Source organism: Odontesthes bonariensis, chromosome 7 (assembly GCF_027942865.1).
Source record: "Odontesthes bonariensis isolate fOdoBon6 chromosome 7, fOdoBon6.hap1, whole genome shotgun sequence".
NCBI lineage: Eukaryota > Metazoa > Chordata > Actinopteri > Atheriniformes > Atherinopsidae > Odontesthes > Odontesthes bonariensis.
In genome coordinates this window covers 16,132,845-16,159,518 of record NC_134512.1, presented here as the reverse complement: position 1 = coordinate 16,159,518, position 26,674 = coordinate 16,132,845, and the positions used below count along the sequence as shown (strand labels likewise).

Here is a 26,674-nt window from a genome sequence, read left to right as displayed (position 1 = left end):
GACACTGGTAGACCATCACCGATGAGCTTATACGACTCAGTGAAACGTCCAACAATAAAGTCTCATTTCTGACTGTAAACGGGATGTTGTTTTTATTATCAAATAAGTGAAGTTGTCTAAACGCGGTCCCGTTCGATGCGAAACATGCCCGGTTACCTTCAGCATCACACGAGCAGTTGTCACAGGAATGGAAAAGGTGAAACTCTACTATGGAACGAGCTCAAGGTAGAAATTCTGTGAGTTTACTTCCTGAGAGAGGGAAAAACAGCAAAAGCTAAAGGCATTGTTGAAAACTTTGCCATCTCGCTTCAGTTGCTCAACGACCCAAGTTCCTTCGGCTAATGATACCAAACAAAATATCATCAGCAGTTTGTGTGTTTTGCAAACGGATAGTGCTGCAGTAAGGCACTGAATGTGCAGTAAAGTAAGGAAACATCCGTACGACCGTTTGTGCCTCGTGTGCGTTTGCAGCGCCGTCCACATCTTCCGTCTTCGTTTGCACTCAGGAAAATGTGAATGAACATCATTCAACACACAACTCCTCTGCAAACTGTAGTTTACACTCTCTCATGTAAACACTTCGTACTCTTCACAGTCAGAAGGATAGAAAAAAAAAAAAAAAAAGCAAAACATGTTTATTTAATATCGTATAACAAAAGCCTTATTCAATCTGAAACAGCTGTGATTATGTAGACATTTCAAATGAGGTACGTTTTACGTTTATATGAGGCACGGACAAACAATAAGTTAGTCAAAGCAATCAAAAAGGAGAAATAAAAAAACTATCAGTTATCAAGATGTTAAGAAGCAGATATTAATCGATGTGACTAAAATATGATCCTCATGCGTTTTGACCGTTTCCGCTTCATAGTGTTAGGATGGATGCATCGGGTAAATTGTAGTTTAAGTATATAGTGCAAATGATGAATGAACCCACGTACAGCCGGAGACGTACTCTTATTAGTGTACTCATGGAACAAATGCATTTTCTCAAAAAATGATAACAAGGGTTAACAAAAATCGAAAGGTTAAACCCAGAAAACAATGTGGAGCCCCTTAGGAATTAGGCTGAAACCTGTCTCACATCTTGGCCCTCAGTGAGGTGATGTGGAGTGAGTGGAGGAATGCGTCTAGGGTGGTCACGTATTCCTGTGGGTACCTCCTTAAATGACACGCATGTGTTGAATCCTCCCACTTCTTTGCGGTGATGCTCATCCCGCGCTTCTGCCAGTGAGCGGTCAACTCCTCCACAGTTTGCAAGTCGCTCATCACGTCGTTCTCGCATAAGAAGAGCAGCACAGGGGCCGTGACTGGAGTGTTCCAAAACACATCGATGCCTGTGTTAAAGTAGTCCACTGTTTGGCGTTTAAATATGCTGAAGTATAGGAGGCTTGCTTGTTTTACCAGTATCTCCCAACGAGGAAATACAGTTTTACCCAGACCTAAACAGAGAGAACGTTCCACTTTATCTATCTGTGGTGGAAGATGCTTTTCTTCATACGTACAGAATTGAAATGCATAAATATGTCATTTCACATTATGGACACTCATGATGTGAAACCAAAGAATGCCCTAAAAGTAGGTCAACACTAACTTACCTCTGGCCATCTGCTCTAACGAGCCCACCACCAAGCTATCATACACTTGGCCTCTGATCCGATTTGTCACTGCCTGGTATTTCTGCTGGTCCTGGAACATATGCACCAGCAGCTGAGCAAACGTGTAGCCGCCGATAGAGAAGGCATGAACAAGCAGAGGACGGGACATGAAACGGTCACTCTGGAGCAACTCCAGCAGCCTCTTTCCACGTTCCAAACCCCAGCGAGGCCACAGGAAGTCTTTGACCTGGTCCGAAAAAAAAAAAACTAACTCTGAAAATTGTTGCGCTGCTTATCTTAACGTCGGGTTTCACAAATTAAACAACTTGGTTCAAGGTTGTGTACAACACAGTCCATTTATTTTCTCATTAAAAAAAAAATTCAGCTAAACATGTAAAATGTTCGGAGCCCTCGAAAAGATCTAACAGCACGAGTAAACCAGCTCTGCGTGGATATACTGGTTCATACTGTGGATTAAATTATTTCTCAGATTACAGTTGCACCTGCGACTTTATGTATGAACATGAAAACTATATACGTGTGACTAAAGACAAATTGAATACGCTGTCAAACTGGCAATCAAGTTAGCAAATTAACAGATAAGCCACAAAAGCCTTTGCAGTCTGAGATTATGTCACAGCAAATCTGGGTCAGGACTGTTGTGTTTTTCTTCAATCTAAACCTGTCCAATGTAACACCCTGTGACATGAGCTTTCATCTGGATTGTGTGAGTGAGGATATTAGTGAGGATAACTCATTCAAGTTAGGCACTTGGGAAGGGACAAAGAGAAACTCCAGTTTTGTTATAGAAGAACTGTCATGGAGCCAATTTAGATTTAAAGCTTCTGCAAGAGTAACCCACAATTATTTGTTGCCTCAAAGCCCAAATCTGGAGCGGGTCACCAGACTTGACAGCATGTCCGTCCTCTTTATTTCTTCATAGTTTGACAGATGCACTGCATCCATCCCTATTTTTTCAGGCACATTGAACATTACAGTTGCACCAGTAAAATACATGTAAGCAGTCCAAGATGCAGGGTCTTGCATTGCTGTGCACTAACATTAAAATACACAGCACTGGCTCTTTCGGTGCTCAAGCAGAGAGCTGCCAGCAAATGGCTGCCACTGCTGCTGTTTTCACTCCAAAAGAACCTCTACAACTAAAGCAACCTTTGCACCCCGGGCTTTGGCATATATAGTATTTGTTGTTGTGAGTACAAGGGTTGCTGCAGGTCTGGTGAGGTCAGGTCATGTAGAAAGTAGTCTGTGAAGGAGCTCAAAACACTGTGCAAGAGCACAACCTGTGCGAGTTGAGCAAGAGCTCAACTCGCACAGGTCAACAACCAGCTCCTTATCTTGTATACACATGAATGGGCTTATGTGAATTTAGAAGCCTGAAATAGCTTTATGCCCAGTATTCTTTGCTGAGTCATTTGGCAAACTCTTTATACACATATATAACACACGTCTCTTCGACTATATTCTAACGTAATATATCCTAATTAATATGAACATCAGATGACTTTTAAAAACAAATAATCACCTTCATGTAAAACCAGGCTATAACTCAATCAGTAAAAGAGCAGTTGCATAGTTAATACTCAATTAGAGATTCAGTGACAATTCCATGGGTTTGATTGTCAAGATCATCTTTCATGCTTGGCTTATTTAGTAGATCTATCATACCCTTACCTCACTCTCCACTACAAGCACGTCGAAGCCAGTGCGAAAGTAGATTTCACAGTACTTGGCCACAGCTTGGGGACGCGAACCCAACCACGGCAACATCAGCAAAAGGGGTTTATGATCCTCAGAGGTCTGTCTCTGAACCCCTGCGACTGGAGATGCTGGTTCATTCATGTACAAGGTAACATTCTTACAGAGGCGATGGGCAGTGATGCCTCTGCTCAGGGTGGTCCTGGCAAACATAGCAAAGTAGCTGCTGTCAGGCCTCCTTATGAATAAGGCTTGGGAATGAATGCCGTCTGCAAAAAAGAGAAAACAAGAATGAAAAATGAACAAGAAAAGAGAACAGTGGAAAAAAAAACTGGCACTGCGCGACGGCTCATCGCTGAAAGCTTAAGCTGATATTTAGCTCGATGTCCTTTGGCGTCGGTAATGTTTAACACGAGAAAATGCAACTTATTTACGGTATTCACCAACGACATTTAGCGCACACGTTATAGTGAAAAATGGTGTTGTACTTTTGACACGGACGTGTTTTTTTGTTTGTTAGTTTTTTTTTTTTAAAGTTAGGCAAACTGTTCTCATGTGAGAGACGCGTTACTTCAAATGAAACGATGAGGTCGTAACTTTATTGAGAACAGGTTAAGTAACTGACCTGTTTTTCACTTTGTCGTCCAAGTGATCCTAGAAACAAGGGCTCTTTCAAATCACATAATTACCAACAGTGCAAGGCACAGCTAAATTTAACGCCTGTCTGATGAAAAAGTATTAATGCTGAATCAAACTTCTGCCCCGTTTACTTTCCCCCACTCCGTTGCGATGATGCTAGTCCTTCTTCTTCTTGACTTTTTATTGGCGGGTGCCAAACAACAAACTGGCGCGCTACCGCCGCCATCTGGTTTGGAGCGTGGCAGGACTGCCCGGATTTCTACATAACAGAGAAAATTATATTCCACTACTGTTGGTAATCTTTGGACGTTTGTCTCCAAACTATCCCATAATTTTGTGTGCCCCCCCCTTTATCTACATGGTATTCCTCTTCTGACCTAATGCTTTGCCAACTCGTCTGTTATCTTGTTTACAGTAATCGTATCGGTGCCCTTATGAATACTTCACTGGATCACCTAAGTAAACAATATCTCATACACGAGGTGATTGCCCGCTGATCTGTTTTTGATGCTCGACTGTATTGAAGCCAAGTTGAAGCCAAGTCATTACAGATGAGTATTTTATAGGGCATCCTCCCTGTAAGGTCACAGTTTGGCAAATAGCATCTGGGAATAAACACTAATGTAATCTGACTTTCTCTACACTACTGCTCAGTCTCATCGGCAGACGTGAAGTGAACATTTCCTACATTTAATCATTTAGCGGATACTTTTATCCAAACTAGTGATGTGCGATACCACTAATAAACTATAGCCACCCAATGACACCACAACTCAGATTATCTTTCTTATTTTTATTTATAGAGCATTTTCAGTTGTAATAATCATGAGAAATGATGATAGGAGAAATGATCTGCTGAGAATCTACATAGGCTATAAGTTTTAAATTATGGCAACTGACCGGTAGAACGAGCAAGTCAAGATGTACCTAAAGCTTATGTTGCATGTAGCGTTTTTAGGTAAAAAAGCTCCACACATGACTACGCTTTCGCTCAGCCATTCTCATCTCCTCAAATTTACTGAGTTTAGATAACTAGATACAAAACCTGCAATAAGTTTTTAAGCAGCACTAGTGACTTGATGTTTTTTTCAGAAGAGCTACAAATACTGGGAGGGTGGATGCGTAAAGTGACAACAGGTGAGTGATTAACATAAACAGGTGGGAATTGAGACCTAGGGACAAGACCAAGACAACTCAGGACATCTAGGGGTAATGACAAGAATAGACGAAGAACTGAACCAAAGACTGCAAACAACTGGAACTAAACAGGACACAAACAGAATGTAAACTCTAACAACAGAATCAAAGAAAGAGGACCGAAAACTACAACAGAACACACCAACAATAAAGCTCAAACTTAAACAGGAACTGAACCAAAACATAGAACGGAGACTAAACCATGGCACTAATAAAAACTCAACCAGGGCACAGGGATAATAAAGTCAGCATGAGAAACCAAAGGGGAAAAGGGCAGAAAATGAACTTGAATACTAAACCCACCCATAAATAAAATCTCCAAGAGCATTCCAAAACACACATACCTGAACAGAGATGGTAACAAATCCTAATTTTTCTCTCTTCACTTTTTTTTCAGTAGTGTAGCATCCATGTTACATGACAGGAACTGCACTCCATGAATAGTAAAATGTGTAAGCCTCAACTTTATATATTTGTCTATTTCTAACTGCTAATCCAGACTATTGGCAGGTGAGAGAAAGATATAAAAGTAAAAGTAACCGTCAAAATCAACAGTGTTGAACCTTGCGTTGTCTTAGGAGCGAGACTGGATGACATACATAGTCAGAGGTTGAGGTGAAATCATCACTTAGCAAGGCTTATGGAGATGTTTCACAATGACGAGATCACATATCAGGATGTATTCTGCATCTCTATGAGGAAAACATTGGGATCATACAATATTTATGAGCTTTTAATGTTACACCGCAACGTTTTGGACCGCAAACCAAGTTAAAAGTTTTGTCCACATCACCCCATTCATGAATTACAAGTAACCATTTCATTTATCTTGGTTTATTTGGTTCCAAAACTATATTGCACAAATTACGATATTACAAATAACATTTGATAGACATGTTTAGTTGGACCCTGTGCAACCTAAAATGTAAAACGTTTTTATCATACAAAAAACCTTCACCTCTTCCAAGGGACATCACATGCCTTTGTCCCTCTCCTTGCTGGTGCAATTTTGTTTCTGTGTCTTCTCGTGACGGTTCTCATCCCCAGCTGGAACCCAGACCCTGCTGACTTTGACTTGTTGGAGGATGATTTGTCCAAACAGAGACCAGTTGCTCAATGTATTCAGATATTGGCCATGTCCCTCACTGAGCTCATATGTTTGGCCTGTCATTGTTCCTCTCCAGTCCTTTTAGTTACGGCTGGGTTGATGCTTTCCTGATGCTTTCAGACACTGGGTTAATCACACCCCTGGGGTGGAAGTCCCTATCTCTACTAACTGAATGGTTCAATGATCTGAATTTGTCTTTACTGTCTCTCAGGCTGCACCTATGTGAATGTAAATCATATTGTCATATATGTTTTGTCCTGTTAACTTTTTTGTGCAAAGACAAGGTAAAATTAGGGATTCAGTATGTAAACTGATTTATCTTTAATTGTGTGTGCTCTCACAGCTGGCGTTGGTCTTGGGATGCAGAAGCAAAACCTTTTCTTTTTTTTAAATAATCTTATCCATTGTGTCAGACATATGTTTGGCAGATATGTTTTGGGATGCAGTTTGATCTTTTCTTATAAATCATTTTCAAATAAAAGAAGAATCAATGTACACATGACATGTCCAAACAACAATCATGGTTGGTATAGAGTTCATAAAAAATAACCTTTTTTAGAAGATTCTTTTCATCAGCCAGACAGTAAAAGTATACAATGGATGACTGTGCTTCAGTCACTGTTTCCAGATGCTTCCAAAGGTATGTGGATCAGTGTCTATTTTTGAAGTATCCATGGAATTTAATTAGGTCTCGAGGTTACTGGATTTCCCCCATTGGGTAAAACCAGCTCACGTGAGCAACTCTGATAACATTACATATAATACGATGAGACCGTCAAAGTCTTTTATTACAATGTACGTTTTCTCATTTATGCTGGCTCATTTTGTTAGAACAGGCTTAATGTTATTTAAACTAGAAGTGTGATCCTCACAAGTATTTAATGGGGAACCATGATTCTATTACACATCTGCAAGAAGTAACAACCTCCCCCAACATATTTCATGAGGCTTCAAAACCTATTTATTGGTCTTGTAAGTTGGTCAAGACTGATAGTTCTTTTGTCATTGTCTAACCTTTAGTGGTCTAAAGGTTTTGTTTTGTTTTTCCTCTTTTTTTCATACTGACAGTCAACCTTGGACTGTGGTTGTGGTTCCTTTTTTGAGAAAAGAAAATTCCACATACCCTTTAAGTTCTCATCTTCATAGAAAACAAAGACATCTGTGATGTCCTTAAAGGCAGCATTGGTTGCATTTATGAACTGAAACTTATCTTATGTCTCATGGTCAAATACTTTCCACCTCCATGCTAAAAATAACTCCTCCATCAGTGAATGTTAAAAAAAAAAGAAGAAAATATCAAAAAACATCACTGTATACTTATTCTTTCATGTTCAACAATTGTTTTGTTTTTTTTCTCCCAGTGCTATAAAGTGTTTTTAGGAAGGTCAAGAGGAAATGGTTATATAGACTCCAAGTGTGGAGCATGTGTGGTCACACTGCTGTGGTTTGGTGTCCAGTGATATTGCGGACACATCACCTGCTTTTTTCTTATTTGATTGATTCAGTACTGTTAGTACTGTGCGGTGTAATAGCAGACATTACAAACATTCCATGTTTTTAATATTCATGGAATAAACATCTATGTCAAATATATTTTGATCATTTCTACCATTTTTGCATGTGGTAGCCCAGAAAATAAAAAAGACTGGTTTGTTTTGAAGTTTTAACAGTTTGACTGAAAATCAACTCTTGTTTTTTTTTTTTTAGTTTTAAAGCCATTTTAAAGTTTTAAAGCCATTGTTGAAATTGCTCAACTGTACTCAGTCTTCTGCATGCTTGCGCCAAAAGAACCTCGAATTAGCTTGAATAGATAAGAAACTTGTATCAGTTGTGAACAATAAACTCTTTGTTGTGAAACATACAGGCACTTAAAGATATCGTACATACATGCAAGCATAATGGATTTGTGCAATTCAAACAAATAATTCTGCATGTTCTTAACCAAAAGCTGTAAATTACGCTCAATAGAATGTATTGATCTATGACACATGTTAGTTATGTCTGTTGGTTGGCTGAAAAGCATGTTCAGTTCCTCATTATGTACTTATGCATTTCCCCATTCTCTTCTCTTCTTTTCTACTCTTCTCTTCCCTTCTCTTCCCTCTCCTCTCTTTTTCTCCTCTTCCATTCTATTTTCTTCTCTTGATAATCATGATGGTGCTGCCTCGCACAGTATCACTGTTAGATATTGGTGTACCGACAGCATGTGGGATGGCGGGGGTTGTCCAGAGGAGGTGGGGTCTGTCCCATGTGTTGACTGTCTGATGGAGAGAAGAGGGGCACAGCGCAGTGAGTATGAAAGGACACAGAGTGCTGTGCAGACCGCGACTGCAGGCATGCAGCAACACAGAGCTGCATATATGTTTAAAGAGGCTGCAGCAGAACGGGCTGTTGACGAGGTAAGAAAGCAAAAAATTTAAACCGATGCAACATACAGAGCAGTTATGTTTTTCCATGTACTGTTATATTTTTGGAATTCTGTATTCAAATCTTATTATGACAATGGAAAGACTTTCTGGGGGTAAATCCTGTAAACACAATTTTCTCACACCTTTTGGAATTCTTATTGTATTTGCATTTGAATATTCACCCCATATGCTGGAGTTTAACCTCTTTGCTGTAGATACCCTCAGAATATGCAGAGTGTTTGCACTAATTGTGTTTCATGCATAATTCATCCCTTCATTTTCTCCAGGTATGTCACGAATGAGATTTTAGGAGACCGGATATTTGTGACCTATCAAACATGTGACCAGACTACAACCTCAAGTGGCAGTCAAGTTTGCAGACCCTCACCATGGTCTTGCTGTGGAATATTTATCTTCTCCTCCCCCTCGCTTCGCCCCTCTCACGTCATGTTGTGGCTTTAACTGGAGGAAATGCAAAAGAAACACAGCAGACGGACACCGACGGAGCACTGCAGTTTCTCACACAGCCTTTACATAAACCTCAAGGATCTGGTGTAGGACCAGCTAATCCCATGTTTGGACCTGAGAATGTTGACTTCCCAAGTCAACCTTTGGGATGGCCTATATCATCATCTGAGGATACAGACAGGCAAGGAGTGATTGGTGAATACAGTTATTGGCAGGAGAGCACTGATACATCTCTTTTACATCTTAATGAGAAGGGACCTATATCCAGACCCCAAGAGAATGTGACAGAGGATACTACCTCCAAGGAGAGTATGCAAACAATTTGGCCTTGGTTCGGAAAAAAAACCCAACAACCTAACCAGGAGCAAACATCTAATTATCAGTCAACTGAGAAGAACACTGCATCTATATTGCACCCTACACAGACCAGAGACAGTGAGCCAACATCGCAAAATGAGTTAACTGACAGCCATTTACCTTTTATTCTGTCTGACTCACTCACATCACACAAACCAGAGAAGAACTGGACTTCAGTGCTGTCTACTGGACGTGGAGCTAATCCAGAGCACCCTACTCCAACAGCAGGCCATAACAACTGGGGCAGGACGATAGGCGTTGTTGTGTCCACACAGGGAAATCGAGATGGATTGATAGATGTTGCAGATCATAATAATTTACACACAGGAACGGTCAGCCCAGGGGCAACCAGTGGTAAGAGTCCTCTTTTGAGTTAATTTCAATGCATTTACAGCATCTGTCATTTGACAAAATTTAGAATAAGTCACAGTTAACGCTTGTCATTTGTGGCATTTTTAAATAAATTGTAGACTTTATAAAATTTACCCTTTACTGCCTTTGAAAAAAATGCACGAGTCACCGCAATGTGTGTGATATATATTCTACTGGCAGACACAGTTGTTTATATTCACCCAACCATTGTCACTGCCTCACTTCCCATAGCTTTTACCCTCCTTAAAATTCTTTCTCTAAATGCCTCTTTTCCTGTCTCCCTCTCCATTCTTTTATCTCAGATTCCCTAACCAATCTTCCACCCCTCTTATATACACTGTTGTCTTAGTCCATCACCCACCTTCAGAGGTTACTGGGTAATGTGGTGCACACATGTATAGTATTTACTGAACACACTCACAGTGGCACTCACTTGTCAAAGTAATGTTGTGTTCACAAGCATAGGAGAGGTGTACTTTGAATTAATTGGATTAGAAATGACCCTTGCATGTCATACTGCACAGATCAGCCAGTTAGCTGAGTAACAACACCAAACATGGTTATAATCTATGGCTCCTTGTGTAACAAGAGGACAAATTAAACAAATATTTTTGACAAGATGAAAATTCTCTGTTTGTCCTAGTTTGTTTTCTGACTCCATAAAGACACAGTGGCTTCACTGCTAACTGAGGTCCAGAAGTAGGACACATTCCATTTATAACCAGTAGGTTGCCTGATTTTCAACTCCATACACCTTACTCTGAGAATGAGTTCCTAATAAGGTGTGTACATTTTTCTCTGTTCACACAACAATGGTCAGCTACAGACAGTTCAGCTCCTTTGCAGATTCTTCAGGATAGCAAAACAACTCGCGATCATGCTTATTAATTGCCTCATAAAATGAGAACGGCAATGAGGTCAGTTCTGGCTAATCAACACACATCTCTCTCTTGCCCACGTTCTCATGAACACACAACTTGTTCTTGCACCCACTCTCTCTGTGACCCACTTAGGGCTTCCCAGTTACAAGCCAGCTCTGTTTTATTATGGATTAACTCTACACACCCTACCCAACATATTCTATCCTGCTCTCTTTGTACACAATATCACACATGAATATTTTACAAAGATTGTAATGTTTATTTTATGGGTAAAATTGTCTTATCTTTTTTCAGATTGATAATTACTAACATGAGTAAACCAACAAAATAAGAGTGCACAGTTGCAAAGTCTGTTTTGGGTTCTATAAATTGGGTTCTATTTTTGGGCACAGCAAACCTTGGAGTATGCTAACATGCTCATGGTGCTTATGATCTGTCAGTAACGTTCTTGTTATACAAGTGTGATATTGTGCTCTCACCATTCTTTTGCTGAATACTTGAAAATATGTTTGTATTTAAGTTTCTTTTCTTTTTCCTTTTTGTTACCACAACCAATAATAACCAGAACATTTGCTTATAATGTGCCCTCTTTACAGATGACTCCAGGAAAGATAACCTGCAAGTCTCACAGGCCAGCGGTACTGTCATGCTTAGCAGTAACAAGGACACATCTACCACACCCTGCAAAACATCAGATCAGCCCTGGACTTCAACCTACCCAGACAAATCCACGCCTAGTGAGTCCTTGCACCCCCCTCTGGCTCTCAGTCCTGCCCTCTTAGTCCCTCTTTACTCAGACTGGAACTCTGCTCATGCAACATGGGGATTTGCATGGGAAGCACACATCTATGGCCTGGGATCTGTCTTTGCTCTATTTGGAATAATCTCCATGGTCTGCCTGTTAGGCTTGCCCCTGCTGTGTCCTCCTGGTTGCCCCTATTTCACAATGTTGCAATTCTTCATCCTGGCATTTGCAGGGATCCAAGCTTTCTGTTTGCTGTATGATGGTTACAGTTCTCAAGATCGTCTTCCCCCTCTCATCACTCTTCTGCTTTCTGAACTGCCATTGCCCTGTTTAATATCAGCCTTTTCTCTGGCTTTCATCCTCCTTTCCTTGCGCTCACGCAAGCATCTTTCTCTCTCATTTGCTATTTCTACCTCATTCTCAGCCTTGCCCAAGCCTTGCCTTTTACTGTGCATGTCTTTGTTGCATTTTATCATCTCACTAGGGTGTGTTGGCCTCCACCACTTCTTCCATAGCCTCCCTACTGTGATCCTGCTGCTTCCTCAGGGAGTGTTTGTCTGCCTTACCATCTTTCTTTCATGCTCTTACCTCATCTTCTACTGCTTAACACAAGTAAGCACCAAACACATTTACAGGCTGAATGACAATGGAGAAAGTGGCGGATCCCCTGAAATGATCCAACCTGCAGTTTGCCCCTTTTCCAAAGTAGAAGACTGGGATAGGGCAGCAAGAGCTGGAATAGGAACTTCGTTGTGTTTGTTAGGATGTGGGGGTCTTCAGCTATATGGGATTCTGCATGCCCTTGGTTTGGGTGGAGTTGATGGTTATGGTTTCCTGGCCTGGCCCTGGTGGGGTTACCAGGTAGGCTGCAGACTTTGTGAAATTGGGGTCTGTCTAGGTTTGTCCATCATTGGAATATATCCTCTATTCTGTCACAAACGCTCCTCTATAAAGACCTTAACTAATCATCGGCCAGGATCTTGGTCTCGTTTATCCTGCAGCTCCCCTTTACGCGAGCTCACTCTGCCCTCTCAGGATGGAGCAAATTCCCCAGTTTTCTCCTCTCATGAGTCCGTTTCCCAGAGTAAGCAGGAAAAGCTAGTCATCTGTGATGTTGTTACCAAGAGGCAGTCAGAGGCTCTTCCTCTTTGCTCAATGGTGGATACTTCTCCAAATGGAGTAGATTGTGTCCACAACCATAGCCGAACCCAGAGTTTGTTTCCTCTACCTACACCTCCAAGTCCACCACACAAACCTGAAGAAATAGTTGAGCCTCTGCGATCTCCACTGGAAAGTTTAGGTGTAGAAACTGATTCTACCGGGGACTTGCGGCCCCCATCTCCTATAAACTTGTCCCGCAGTATTGACCAGGCTCTGTTCAGTGAATCCCTATTCTCTAACAGTATCTTTGGTCTACCAAGACTCTACCCTGCTTCTTCAAGTGTTTCCTTGAGCCCTCCTAGCCAAGGTACAAAGCTAGATTCCTGTTCTGTGGTAGATACCCTTTACCGAACCTCTTCTTGTGGAAACATGGATCAAGATAACATCCTGTCCAGTTCAAGAGCTTCCCAACCGCATGGTAGTTTGATATCTCCCAGCCATCCACCAATACCACCAGAGCAGTTGGACTGGAAAGGAAGCCATACTGGCTCGACCGAGGGTTTGTGCAGTTATCCAAAAGAAATAGGGAAGATGCGTTCACATTCCTGGGCCAACAGAGGGCAACACTTCCCTCAAAGCAGCCTCCCACGCGCAATCCCACACCTGTCTTACCACAGGCGTTACCGAACCTTGAGCCTGGCCTCCCAGGACAGTCAAGGGTCTGGACGATTGGTAGGGTCTAAGCACCTGAGTGAAAGTAAACAGCTGGAATGGGATCTGGCTGTTCAAGCAGAGTTTGTCCATGTGTGCAGACAAATTGATGCCCTTAGTGTTTGTAGTGATACCATTGAATTGTAGGAAGCTATAAAAGACAAGCTATTATTGGACAGCAGCTTACATTATACCGAAATACTGTAGCTTAATCTAATTAGGTTACATGGAGGAATTAAACTGTACATCATAAAAGTAATACAAGTAAACAACTGAACTAAACTAAAAGGGGAATTGATTACCGATTTATATTGTAGACCCAAACGTTTTTGTAAATATTGTTGATATTGTATAAATTTGAAACCTGCTTTTTTTTATCTCATTCCATTCATGTGATGTATGGTTCTGACCCCAGGGGTCTAATTTCAGTATATTCCTTCAGCATTATTTTTACAGAATTAAGAATAGTTTTTATAACCTTCAAAGATGCTTCTCAGAAATGAACATTTATGCTATGACACCAGACTCTAATTTTCCCATCTGGTGAAGTCCCTGTTGAAGGGCCATTGCCATAATCTTCTAGAAAATGGAAGAGAAGCTTGTTACATAGTGTGGATGCGATGAACACTGTCAGAAGCAGAGGGGGATATTTTGTTCTAATCAATTATGCCTTCCTAAAACTAAGTTCTTTGGTGCCTAAACTTAACCAAATAGGCTCTGAGAACAAAAGATATCAACAACCAATTTCACAACGGAACATGTAATGGCTACACACTTTGCACATTTTGTGCTGGTCAACAGCACAAAAAGTTGTAGGTTCACTATAAAGGCTCAAAAACTAGGCAATAGTTTAGAAACACGTTTGACATTGACTTTCCGTGTTACACAACGTCTTGCTACGCAAAGACAGTTGACTCCTAACTGTGCTTTACAATGTGATGACATTAATGCTTGACAATTGACTGTGATGATGCACTGGCCCGACATTATTGATTTGGCCTCACATGGTTACAAGGAGGAAGGAGGCGGTATTGGGAGGTACTAGCATAGTTCCATACAAAAGACCAAAAGACTCCCAGACCCACTCAATGTTTTCCACAATTCTATTCCTTTTCTACTTCCGTTACTCAAGATTACACACTTTTTGACTTTGCTCCAAGTCAAATTAGCTAGGTTTAGAAATTGAAAAAAAAAAAATTATATACAAAGTTAGATTTAGATGTTGCGGTATACATGGTAAGGAGTAGACAAATAAGCATGGTTTGAAGTTATATGTTTAGCCATTACTTATTTATTTATCAGTGACACTGATGCTGCCTTACACAAAACAAGGGACACTTTGCCATCTTGCAGTTTATAAACATGGATTGTTTTTGAGGTGTGGACAAACGTAGCTATTTCATGTTCACTGCTGAGATTGGGTTTGTACAAAACCAAAAGTACAGAGAAAGTGTCAAAATTCTAGAATTCCATCACTCGATGCTTTCCTCTATCACCCCACCAACTTCCACATGAAGTAATCTTATATTTATTTTATCTCCATGCAAAATTAAAAACACTTTTAAAAACACTTTTTGAAAAGTATGTCAAAGGGTTATCCGGTGTCTTGAAATATGATGCCAAAAGACACCTGGTCATCCCTCAGAAAGGACGAGTTTGAGGTGCACCTTTAAGACGAAGTCTCTTGCAGGATTTCCATCAATTTGTTTCATCTTTTCCTGTGTAGTAATATTTCTGTGCCTGGTTCTTTTTTTGCTCTTTCTCATTCTCTCTGTTTTTTGACTGCCAGTATTCCTACTTTAAAACATGCTTATCTCAGATAGATGTTGAATGACATGAATGTCAAGAAATAACCCTATATTCCTTAAGCAGTGCTGTTGCTGTCAAGAGATTGTCTTATGAAAGAACTTGAATTTTTTTTTAACTGACTCATCACACTTTAATGAGAAAATTGAATTGTGTGTATTATGTAGCGTATAGCACAGGTACCAATAATATGTATCTATGTCTTTTTTGTAGTGCTTCTTTGCTGCTGTGTTTTAAAATATAGGAAAAGTGAGCTGCTCGAAAGAACCATAATGAAGTAACACTCACACTGAATTCTTAAATTTTCAAAGTAGTTTGGCCTTAGTGTTTCCACAAAGGATTATGGAGGAACCAATTTTACAAAATAAGAAAACATGGAAAAAAGTGAAAAATAAAATACACCACACTCTCCACCACCCTTCACAATTTCTCAAGAACTTTTGGCAACAATGACAGCTTGAAAATGCAGCTGTCAGTAGTTTGTGCCATCCTCCTTTGCTATGCATTCAATTTCAGCAACTGCCCATTTTACTATGATAGATTTTAGAGCTCTCCAAGCCTTTTAAGGGAATTTACAAATTTGAAATAAAAAAAAAGATGCAGTAATTCTTACATTTACATTGACTTTGATTTATTTTGAGACAGTATGAATGGATGATACATATAAATATATATATATGCATGTGTATTATGTACATATTTCTCTCTCATGTTCATCAACTGCATTTTATTCGTTAATATACAACCACAAATCTGAAAAAGTTGGATAACAACAGAATGCAATGATTGCAAATCTCATACATCATTCTAATTTTCACAGTAAAACATAGAGAGCATTTCAAATATACTGAGACATTTAACTTTTTTATGAAAAATACGAGCTTATCTTGATTTTGATAGCAGCAACACATCTCGAGAAAGCTGGAACAGGGTCATCTTTAAAACTGTATAGTTCATTCCTTACACATTGAAGTCTCCAGATTATGTTTTTATTATACAACATTCCATGAATGATAGAATATTCTAAATTTTCACAATTGCATGTTGAGTGACATTATTCTGAAATTGCTCCTCAATTTGTGGACACAATTTTCATGTTCGATTGCCTTTTAATTGAATTGTCTTTTTGGTGTTTTTATTAATCTTATTATGACTGTGAGGCATTTTGCTTTTAACATAATCACTCTGTGGCATTTGTTCTTTAAAAGTGGTTTCGATAGATTTTGCTTACTTGCACACTTACTGAAAAGATTGATTTAAGAGTTTTGCAAATAACTGCACTCTGTTTCTATTCTATCATTTTACATATTGTCCCAGTTTTTTTCTCTTTTTTTCATCAAGGTTCTGCAACACGTTCCAAAATTTTCTTATTTGAACTCTCTCCACTTATTCTCTACTGCGGACCGGTCGGGACTGCAGGCAGGCCAGTACAGTGCCCATATTCTCATTTTCAGCAGCCATCCCCTTGTAAGGTGTGCAGAATGTGGTTTTGAATTGTTAAAAATTGCCTGGACATCCCTAAAAAACTGTCATCTTGAAGACAGAGTATGTTGATCTAAAATCTCAAAATACATTTTTGCATTAATGCTGCCATCACAAACAAGACAATTTAAATGTCACTGTTTGGGCAGGTCGGTCACTGTTCGCGATCACAAGCGGCCTGTGCCCTGGAGGAAGGCGGGCACATGTTCAGCAAGATCTGGTCACAGTGCTCTTATCTTAAAAGTGCAGACCTTTCATAGTCGAGGATTATCTGTAGCAGCAAAGTGACAAGAATCAGAAGTTTTCAATCTGAGATACAGTTTTCGCCCAAGATTCAACTCCAGACAGCCTGGCTTTTGGATTTGTTGCTAAGAACTATTTGTATTGTTCTTTTTGTCTTTGGTCCGGAGGACACAGCATCTTGCTTGCACTCTTGCCCTTTACACACTGAAATTTCTCCAGATTGTTTGTATGGTTTGATGATATCATTTACTGGTCTGAAACACAGAAATGGTTGCATATTAACAAATGAAATGAAACATTAAAATATCTTGTGTTCATACTGTCTGCATTGAAATAAAAGTCAAAGCAAATGTAAGAGTAATTGAGTTTTTTTGTTCTTTTTTTCTAAGTTGCATTTTTCTTACCATCTCATCTTTTTCTTATTTGGCTTCTAAGTCAACAACCTCTTTCTTGATCAATTAAAATGACGTATGACAATGATAAATGATAATGTTTTGATGTCTGTATAATAATAATGTAATTATACTCAAATCAATGATATATTCATTTAGTACCATCCCTCCTGTTTATTACAAAACAGGAGGGAAAAAGATTATCGCTGATGGTTGGCTTCTGGGTTTACTTACAGATAGACACCTCCTTAGGATGGGGGACGGCTGTCTTGGTGGGAACTGCCAGGCAGTGGGTCAGCGTCTGGGTCTGAGGACGACTCACAATATACGTCACCACTCAAAGAAACCAAATAGGTGACGGTAATGACTGACAGTAAAATAGAATAAAAAATCAATCTAATCACCAGAAAAACAATGCCAAACCCCAACCTGGTGACCCTCCATGAGCCCTCCCGGTGTCTTGGTACCTTATTTGTTCAGTGCTGATGGGTTGAGGGAGAGTCTGTGTTATTGCTAGTAATATTATTATTACTTATTTATTTATTAATTGTATCAACTGCAGGGAGAGGGAACACATACATTTTTAAATGCCCTGTTACAATTATGCACACACACCAAATCAACACATCAACATGAATAATCACTATTTGACAAGATTTTCTCAGTCATTCTCTTTCTTATATAAATTGCTTTCATTTTTATAGTTTTTTCAGTTCCGTGCTTGGTCCTTCCTGCGATCTATATTATATTGGCATGTTATTAAACTTTTTTTTTTCTCTTTTTATTTATTTATATATTTATCTTATTACTGTCTAAGTAATTTGTTTATGGCTCAACACTGTCAGCTTTTTCTCTGAAGTCCCTTTCAGTATATTATGTTTTTGTCATGCCTTTTATTTGTATTGCAATAAAAACCTATTTTTAAAAAAATAAACTCCTACAGACTTCTGTTATCGAGTTTCTTCTTAGCACTACATTAGTTTAATAAAATGCTGAAACGTGAAAATTGGTGCTTTCGGTGAAGTCTTCGGAACTATGATATACTTTTTGATGCTTTGGAACACCATTGGTCACATTGCTATCTGTAAAATCATCTGTCATTGGTTAGTTCAGGTCATGTGAACACTGAAAGTTAGGCGCAGGTGGCTTATTTTTTCTTATTTTAGTGAAAAAAACACCAAAACATGAGATGAATTTTTCTTCAAAGCATCTGTCTTTTCACAAATTTCTGTGGAAATGGCAAACAGTGAGATTGAAATAGTGAAATGATAGAGCTTTCTGACTGGAAGAAAAATGAATCATGATCAGAGAAGAACACAAATAATGTGGTGTGCACAATCCCATCTGTCAGAGAAACGATGCCAAACTGTAATGAATAAAAACATACCAGTGCAGTAAGATGATCATGAGAAGTTTGCAATGTCAGGATATGTACCATATGATTGTTGTTGGCTCAGTAAGCTTTCTACATAAGCAAAAAGTCAAACTCCAAACATTAAACGCTGTGACTTTGATTTCTCTGTAAATTGAGAAAAAAATATCTGGTTGAAAAAATAAGTACCGTTACCCTGCGCTATGTCCTAAAGCAGCGTTGTCTGCATGATTTGCTGTTTACTTTCACTTTGTATTTTCAGTTCAGTTCACTTTTACTATATGAGCAAAAATAAGATTATACAAAGAAATAAAAAAAACGTGTGTTTGCTTATTGAAAGGGACCAGCAGAATACAGATAATAACATTACTACCTCTCCACCCTGGCTAGTGTAATAGAAAGACAGATAGAGGTAATTAAATTGACCGTCCTCTGTGACCGAGCTCAAAGAGGGCTGATTTGTCTGTGTTCTGAGTAGCCAGAGTTTGGATAAAGAAGCAAAAAAGTAGCTTGGTCACATGCGCCCATTGCATCTGGTCATAGCAGCAGGGGAAGGGATGCTGGGTCCTGATCGTGTGTTTCCTTTTCCTCCTGACTCATTAAAGCCACTTCTCGTAACTACATTTGGATTGGAAAGAGAAAATAAACAGACATTTCACTCCCACAGGAACCGTCTTCAAAGTATATGAATGAAGGAAAGATGGATGGAGATAAGACAACAACATGCAGGTACTTACATGGCACAAAAGAATATCTAATGTGAGAGCATGAGAAAGAAAAGAAGAAGAGAGAAGACAGTTTTCATGCTGTTCAACACAGGTAAAAAGATGGGATGAGATTTTACTTAACGATCGGTGCCACTAAAATATATGGCACAAAAAGGGAAATATAAAGAGACACCTCGACGAAGAGATGCTGCACAGGTAAGATAAAGATCACGGTTCAGACTTACGAGTGGAGGCCATGAACTCCCCCTTCCATCTGTGCAGACATGGTTCGCTTCTCAAACTTCAACTCTCCTGAATACATCATTGACCTGAAACCCAGGACACGCAGAGCTACAGACTCACAAAAATCTACAAAACAACAACAAAAACACACCGTTTTTCACTTACCGTAAAATGGACAAACTCTTAGCCCCTATGTCTTGACAGCCATGCTGTATACCAGCAATGAGGTATGGAACAAACTTTTGGATGGATCCTTTATCTTGTACTGATCCTGAGACCCCTTGAGCCACCTTCACCTTATCTCCCTCACTGGACACAAAAATACAATGTACATACAGAAAGAGATGAAGGTATTATCGTAGTATTCTGTCACTATACTTTTTTATAAAACAAGGGAAGCTTCTAAGAAAATCTTTATACCTAAAGTAACGTTTTTGACTGTTATTTTTCTCCATGGCATCCAAGGAGCCCATTCCTCTGTACTTCTTCAGACGCACGCCGTCCGAAAAGAAATATTCCCCCGGAGCCTCGGTGGTTGCGGCAAGCAAAGACCCCATCATCACTAGAAAATCATGAAAATAGGATTGGAAAAGTGGAATGCCGTCACTCACAACATGACACGGCCACAAAGACTATAACACATAAGCTTAAAATAAACAAATTATTGTTTGGAAAAATTAATCTGTTTGTTCAAAGGAACAAATTGATCCAAAAGTAAATTACATCACTTATAATACTCCGTGTTCCTTCTCCTACCCGTAGATGCTCCCAGAGCGAGAGCCTTTACCACATGCCCAACAGTCTGAATGCCTCCATCAGCAATTACTGGCACTCCAAAACGCCTGGCGTACTCTGCAACCTTGTAGACAGATGTGCCTTGGGGCCTTCCACATGCCATTACTGAAGAGCAAGAACATGGCATCGTTGTAAGTCGTAAAATATCTCCAATACAACTGAGATTAAAACATCAAGTGCCCCTGTGTTATCATACATGCTCTCATTTTCTGTAGCTCTACTCAAAGAGGGCGTTTTAATAGACTTAAACCAGCCAACATTCACAGTGCTCTTAATGTACCTTCCTGGGTGATACAGATGGAGCCACATCCCATGCCAACCCTCAGAGCATCCACACCAGCATCTATGAGGTTTTTAGCCTGAGCAGCTGTCACCACTAGAGAGAGACAGAGGAAAAGAAAATAACTCACTGAGGAGGAAAACATTTTGATGAGAGTTTTATACAAGGCAATATAGAAGAAAGGTTTTAGAGAAGAAAGCGGTCTAACCATTGCCTCCAACCACTTGTAGATCGGAATATTTCTGTTTGATGTAGTTTATCATGTTGATTTGATACACTGAGTTTCCTTGGGAAGAGTCCTGTAATAAAAAAGAATATGTTTTTATATGAAAGAAGAAACACCAATTCAGTATACTTGTGTATAGCTAGTCTATAATTGTATTGGTATGAAACAATCATTTAGCATTAAGAAAGCAAAAAGTAACAGCTTTCATTTTCATTTTCATTTCCTTTTCACCAGTTCACGCAGTTGGATGATATGTGCAAAGCTGATGTATTATTTGTTTATTCGACTTACTATACTTTGTGAATTCTAAATTGATCATGGATTGCAATGAAGGAAAACATTCAGTATAAATCCAAGGAGCCAGCTTTTGTGTTTTTACACTTCTGGCATGAAAAAGTTTTTTTTTTCTTAAATGAGCCCTTTTTATATAAATTGATTGACTTTTAAATTTGAAACTGATTTGACAAACAAGATGTCTCTGTAAAATTAGGATCCGTGATCCTGAGTTAATTTTGCTATAATTTGTTGGTTTCCCACAAAATGTAGAAAAAAAGGCAAATAGGTGAGTTTTTAAAGCAGGCTATTACCCGAAAGAAATATGTAAAAATGTAAAGAGAGTTACTTTCGGATTTTGCTGCTTAGAGCTCCTATTCTTAACTGACTAAAATCTTTATCAAACAGCGTTCCAAACTCACCAGCACTACCACATCCACCCCAGCCTGCACGAGGAGGTCCAGTCTGTATTTGTCGTCGTCCCTGGTACCAATGGCAGCCCCACACAGCAGCTGTTTACGTGAGTCCTTGGAAGCCACAGGATAATCTCTGTTCTTCTTTAAGTCAGTTCTAGCAATAATGGCAACCAGCTCATCATTGTCATTTACAATGGGGAGCTTACCTAAGAGAGTCAGATTGGGAAGGGTTAAGGATTAAAAATGTAGATTCCTTATTTCACAGCAGAATGACTTCCTGAAGCATTTACCTTTTTTGCTTCGTTGCAGTATATCATTAGCCTCTTTTAGTGTGACTCCAGCTGGTGCAACGACAAGGTCTTCTCTTCTTGTCATGGCCTAAATAAAAAAAGTGAACTGTGTGTAATAGAAATCTGCACACCTATGTGGCATCATGGTTCTTGCAACACGAATAAATAACTTTTTTGAAAAAGCATGCGCCCCAATCTTAACAGGTTCTCATTTACCTCTACCAAAGGTTTGTCACGGTCCTTCTCAGACAAAAAGTCTATATCTCTTGAGGTCACTATGCCAACCAGCTTGCTCCCCATTTTGCCAGTCTCTGTCACCGGCATCCCAGAGAAACCATGGCGTATCTTAGCTTCAAATACATCCCCTATTGTGTGATGGGGACTCATTACCACCGGGTCTGTAATGAAGCCCTGCTCAAATTTCTGGCAACAACAAAAACACAAGCATTGATGAGTTGAGAAACTCAGCATTTTTTTTAAATGTGCATCGTATTGATGGCTGTCCAGTTCCTCTGTGTCACAGATTATTTGTTTTCTGTATTCTAAACACATGTCTGTGTTAACTTTTCTTTCTTACCTTGACTTTGCGCACCTCATTTGCCTGGAACTCAGCAGTACAGTTATGATGGATTATTCCAATACCACCCATCAGCTGAAACCAACGAAATTGAGGTCAGAGAAATAAAGGAAATACAATCCCACTATAATTAATAATAAGAGGGGAAATTTTCAAGATTGTGGATGACACCTCACTGCACAGTTAACCCGTGTGTTCATTTCACTGTTTAGTGTTTGTACTCACTGCCATGGCAATGGCCATGGATGACTCTGTGACTGTATCCATGGGAGACGAAATGAGAGGTGTCTTCAGGGTGATCTTTCTTGTCAGTGCAGACGTCAGATCCTTTAAAATGGGATGGATTCAGAAACAGAAATGTCATCCTTAGACAGAGTGACACTTTATGCAAACTGGATCTAAAATGAGTGACCCAATCCTGCTTCCTTACAAACAAGATTCCTGCAAGGTTTTAGCTACCACAGCACGGAAGCAACACAATTGTTAAATAAGAATTTATATTACAATTTATTTTGCCATACAATGAGCCAAAAGTCCAGTATGAACTAATTAGGACTTGCTGAATTCACCTGCTGAGTGTCAAAAGACGCAGGGGTGCGTTTGTTTTGAACACCTGCTATCCAGCAACCACCCATGTGACCAGGGCATGAAATTAATTTAATGTCCCAGCAGAGCTTCAAAACAAAGCAAGGCTAATAAACAACTCTGTGCTTATGCAGCCTTATTAAGGAACACAGCAAAGAGGGGGGATGACAAAACTGCAACATCAGCAGCAATATCAGCTAAACAAAATAAGATTAGATAAGATATATTTTAAATAGTTTTGTCATTTTAAATAGTTAAATAAATAGTTTTGAAGCCCAAATGAGACATTCATTTGGGCTTCAATGATGACTTGAAATAAGGGCAAAAAAATGAATGATATACATACTGTATATTCCAGACTCCAAGCAAACCGGTCTCCCTTTGCCAGGCAGATCTAATAGTCATCCACTTTACTTTATAGCACTCAACTTGTGTTACAACTGACATAAACGTCAACCCTGACAGCCTTTAATTCCAGTTGTAGCCTCTCTTAAGGAAAAGACAATATCAGCTGCTACAATACATGAAAAAATCAATATGCTGGGGACAAAGAAACAGCATGTAAATGCCTTGTCATTTATCATACAGTGGGATGATACCTACCACCTCATCAGAAGTAAAATCAATGAAACCAGGAAGGATTAAGAAGTCACTGAAAGAACAGAGGAAACAGATGTGAGACAGTAGTTCATGATTTTTCCTCAGAACGGTACAGTATTTAATATATTAAATAAAAAACAAGTGTGATTCATGACAGTGACTGCCAAACCACCAACAGTAGTGAGTTCTGTGTATGGGAAAAGGGTACTTTGTACCTGGGGTGTTCAAATAAAGCTTATCACAAGGAATTCCATTTTTAACCCTTGATCACATTTATGAATGAATTGTTGAATTTCATTAGAAGACCTCAAGTGTCTGCAGTTTATAATTTCACATGGAATACTACACTTTTAAAAGTTCTCTGGACGCTGCCCAATCACAGGCAAATAATGACTGCAGCTCTCGCCTGTAACTCTAAAGCTCAAAGTAATGTAAACTAATGCAATAACATCACCATCGTCTGCACATGGCAATCTCACCTTATGTAATTTGTAATTTTCAATAAATATTGCCATATATCTGTGCTATTCGGACAACAATCATGAATATGATGAAGGATTGTTCACTTTCTTTGAAAAACGTGGTGTTATAGCTGACCGAGAGGTGGAATAATCTGTACGCTTTTCAGCCCACTGAAATGCTCTGCACTTATCCTTTGCACACAGATAAACCACACACATGGCCTCCATTAAGGAAACTACTCTGACACCCATTAACACACTGATATGTGCACACACACACACACACACACACACACAGGCACACATTGCTTTTAATGTCTGTGACACCACTCAGAATCCTTGAAAGTAGAATTACTCAGATAATCCTCCATATAAAACCCAAGCAGATGTGTCATCGCTGTTATTAATAAACATTTAATGGAAGACATTGCATTAGTGTATGAGTTTCTGCGAATGTACATGCATCATGTGTACACCTGCATCTGTCGCAGCATGTTAGTAGTGCCACAAACACGTCATTAAATGCATGTCTTTATGCAGATTTCTTACTTGTAGGTAAGCCCATCACCAATAGCAAAAAGCTGTTGTGCTGTGAGTCCGTCTTCAGGGACGTAACCTGTGCCACCACTGATCAAGTAGTCAGCCATGCTGGAATAGGAAAAAGCAAAATGCACACATCAAACAGGTGGCCATGTGAATACCTTAATGCCACACATAACCATTCAATTATAACGCCAATGAAAAGATGAAACTTCTACTTCTGGTTATTTATTTTTTTCACAAATTGAGAACAGATGTAAGGTGATATTAATGTACCTTAGTTGTATACTCTGAATACTGTGACTATTTTTTACAAATTACTTCTTGTAGATGCAAGCAGTGTATTTCAATCAGCACCTAATGTCACAAAGAGAAATATTATGTTTTTGTATCTTTATATATTATGCAAAACATGGATGTTGTTTATCTCCGTCTTGATCTCTGCTTGACATTTACTGTCATCAGATCTGGAGATGAGACAGGAATTGCTAGCAACAGGGGCACGTCCTTGTCAATGGAAACTCCTTCTATACACCTGTGACGGCAGTGCAGCAGGTAAGAGGATTTGGTCAGCTGCCCAGGTTGCAAATGGGCTTGTAAAAGCATGCAGCCATTGCAACTAGAAAGTGAAAACATCTCAACCGTGGCTGAAGATACAGTGTTCAACATTTCAGACCAGTTACTGCATTTAGAGAATGTGGAAGAATGTAGAGACTCACTTCTCTGGTTCATACCCAGCTTGGACACGTGTGGCACTGTATCGTTGGGCAGCAGTCTCATGACCATGTCCATGTGACGTTGGCTGGGTGTACGCCACGTCCCTGTTCGAGATGCAAGGCCATGCTGGTTCCATGTCTCCTACAATTCTTCGGTAGTCGATCTGGTAATTGTCCCTTTCCACATCTCCAAATCGGTCATAACAATGACTTTCCATCTTTAGTAAATCCAGCAGTTTGATCTTCACAGCCCTCACCCACACTCTTCAAGTACTTCTGACTTGTTTCATACAGACAAATGTAATCACACACTCACACTACGAGTAAACGGTGTCCTCAGCAGATCCCAACAGACATACAATCAATTTGCTGTTCTGTTATAAGCACTTATAGACCCAGAATGATTTAAGCGCATGTTCACACCTTTCAGACACACCGGATATGGAAGACAGCTTTCTTGCCAGCTGTTTAATAGTCTTAATAGTTGAAAAAGAAACAGTGTGCAGGGGTATGGTGGCAAATAAGAATTACCTGTATGAAAAAAAAGTGAAGATGCCGCTGCAAAAAAATATCCTTAAACCAATGTTGTTTTCCCCGCAGGAGAGTTTATGTTCCAGCTTGAGAGCAATTATCCCTGGAAGCAATCAAGGCCCTCAGACTAGGGGAGAGAGTTTTTAACTGAAGGTAAGTATCGTGTTACACCGAATTGATAGGTCCTTATATGGTCCCCAGCTGGAGGAATGAGCAGCAGGTCTAGCTTACGTGGCATAGATTTGTCCCAGAGGAAGCCCAGTTCAGCTTGGTTATCCCTAAGGCTGGGAGCTTCTCCCCTCTCTCTTCTCCTGGTGCCTGCAGAGCTTAACTCTGTTTCTGACAGTAGCAGACGTCACTCTCCCACAAAGAGGATTGGGAGCATTAAAGCAGGAAGGGGTGGGGTGAGGTGGGTGTGTAGGGTTGAGTGAGGAAGTAGGGCCAAGGCAGAAGGATGGGTCAAGATGACACTTGAACACTTTCCTCCAAGGACTAGCATGGTGTGAACCTGTATGTGTGCTCTTGCAGCACTCAAGGAGACAAAGTGTGAATGAGACAGAGGACAAACCCTGTTACGCTGCAAGCATGACTGACAGACATTTACAAGACTGTATGCACGTGCAGCACATGCACCAACTTGCTGCATTTAGCAGTTGTTTGAGTCTCAACACACATGTGCTTCATGCTTTCTGTCATAGCTGTGTAACAACACAAGTTGTAAACCGTTTCCCACATTTTGACGATACCTGTTGATGCATTACGGCCACATCAGGACAAACTACTCACACAAGTCTTTCCTGTCGCCATAGAATTATTCAGTCAGTATTCAGTCAGTTCA

The 26,674-nt window shown here is 39.7% G+C and overlaps 3 protein-coding genes across 3 annotated transcripts; 1 reads left to right on the top strand and 2 right to left on the bottom strand.

Moving 5' to 3' along the window:
* Window positions 1-619: 619 nt before the first annotated feature.
* Window positions 620-4,114, bottom strand: LOC142384669 (transmembrane protein 53). The gene is made up of 4 exons (XM_075470969.1): window positions 3,940-4,114; window positions 3,291-3,583; window positions 1,599-1,845; window positions 620-1,442 (listed from the first exon to the last, which is right to left on the bottom strand). Exons 2-4 carry the CDS (start codon window positions 3,525-3,527, stop codon window positions 1,081-1,083), a joined length of 846 nt encoding a protein of 281 aa, XP_075327084.1. The 5' UTR covers window positions 3,528-3,583; window positions 3,940-4,114; the 3' UTR covers window positions 620-1,080.
* Window positions 4,115-8,578: 4,464 nt separating this feature from the next.
* On the top strand, window positions 8,579-17,154 carry prrt4a (proline rich transmembrane protein 4a). The gene is made up of 3 exons (XM_075469710.1): window positions 8,579-8,657; window positions 8,954-9,845; window positions 11,341-17,154. The coding sequence occupies exons 2-3, from the start codon at window positions 9,056-9,058 to the stop codon at window positions 13,446-13,448; spliced, it is 2,898 nt and encodes a 965-aa protein (XP_075325825.1). The 5' UTR covers window positions 8,579-8,657; window positions 8,954-9,055; the 3' UTR covers window positions 13,449-17,154.
* Window positions 15,586-25,721, bottom strand: impdh1a (IMP (inosine 5'-monophosphate) dehydrogenase 1a). The gene is made up of 17 exons (XM_075469711.1): window positions 25,309-25,721; window positions 24,599-24,697; window positions 23,592-23,640; window positions 22,629-22,730; window positions 22,404-22,478; window positions 22,043-22,249; window positions 21,827-21,914; window positions 21,543-21,742; window positions 20,830-20,920; window positions 20,622-20,717; window positions 20,303-20,446; window positions 19,967-20,108; window positions 19,712-19,855; window positions 19,549-19,632; window positions 19,334-19,350; window positions 17,459-19,214; window positions 15,586-17,086 (listed from the first exon to the last, which is right to left on the bottom strand). The coding sequence occupies exons 1-16, from the start codon at window positions 25,521-25,523 to the stop codon at window positions 19,111-19,113; spliced, it is 1,857 nt and encodes a 618-aa protein (XP_075325826.1). The 5' UTR covers window positions 25,524-25,721; the 3' UTR covers window positions 15,586-17,086; window positions 17,459-19,110.
* Window positions 25,722-26,674: the final 953 nt, after the last annotated feature.

Coding starts and splice junctions, on each gene's coding strand:
- prrt4a (XM_075469710.1), top strand. CDS start 9,056: ATGGTCTTGCTGTGGAATATTTATCTTCTCCTCCCCCTCGCTTCGCCC. Junction 9,846..11,340: donor CAGCCCAGGGGCAACCAGTG/GTAAGAGTCCTC, acceptor CCCTCTTTACAG/ATGACTCCAGGAAAGATAAC.
- LOC142384669 (XM_075470969.1), bottom strand. CDS start 3,527: ATGTTTGCCAGGACCACCCTGAGCAGAGGCATCACTGCCCATCGCCTC. Junction 1,846..3,290: donor TGCTTGTAGTGGAGAGTGAG/GTAAGGGTATGA, acceptor TTTTCGGACCAG/GTCAAAGACTTCCTGTGGCC. Junction 1,443..1,598: donor GTTAGAGCAGATGGCCAGAG/GTAAGTTAGTGT, acceptor CTCTCTGTTTAG/GTCTGGGTAAAACTGTATTT.
- impdh1a (XM_075469711.1), bottom strand. CDS start 25,523: ATGGAAAGTCATTGTTATGACCGATTTGGAGATGTGGAAAGGGACAAT. Junction 22,479..22,628: donor CCATGGCCATTGCCATGGCA/GTGAGTACAAAC, acceptor CGTTGGTTTCAG/CTGATGGGTGGTATTGGAAT. Junction 20,447..20,621: donor CATCTGTATCACCCAGGAAG/GTACATTAAGAG, acceptor CTTGCTCTTCAG/TAATGGCATGTGGAAGGCCC.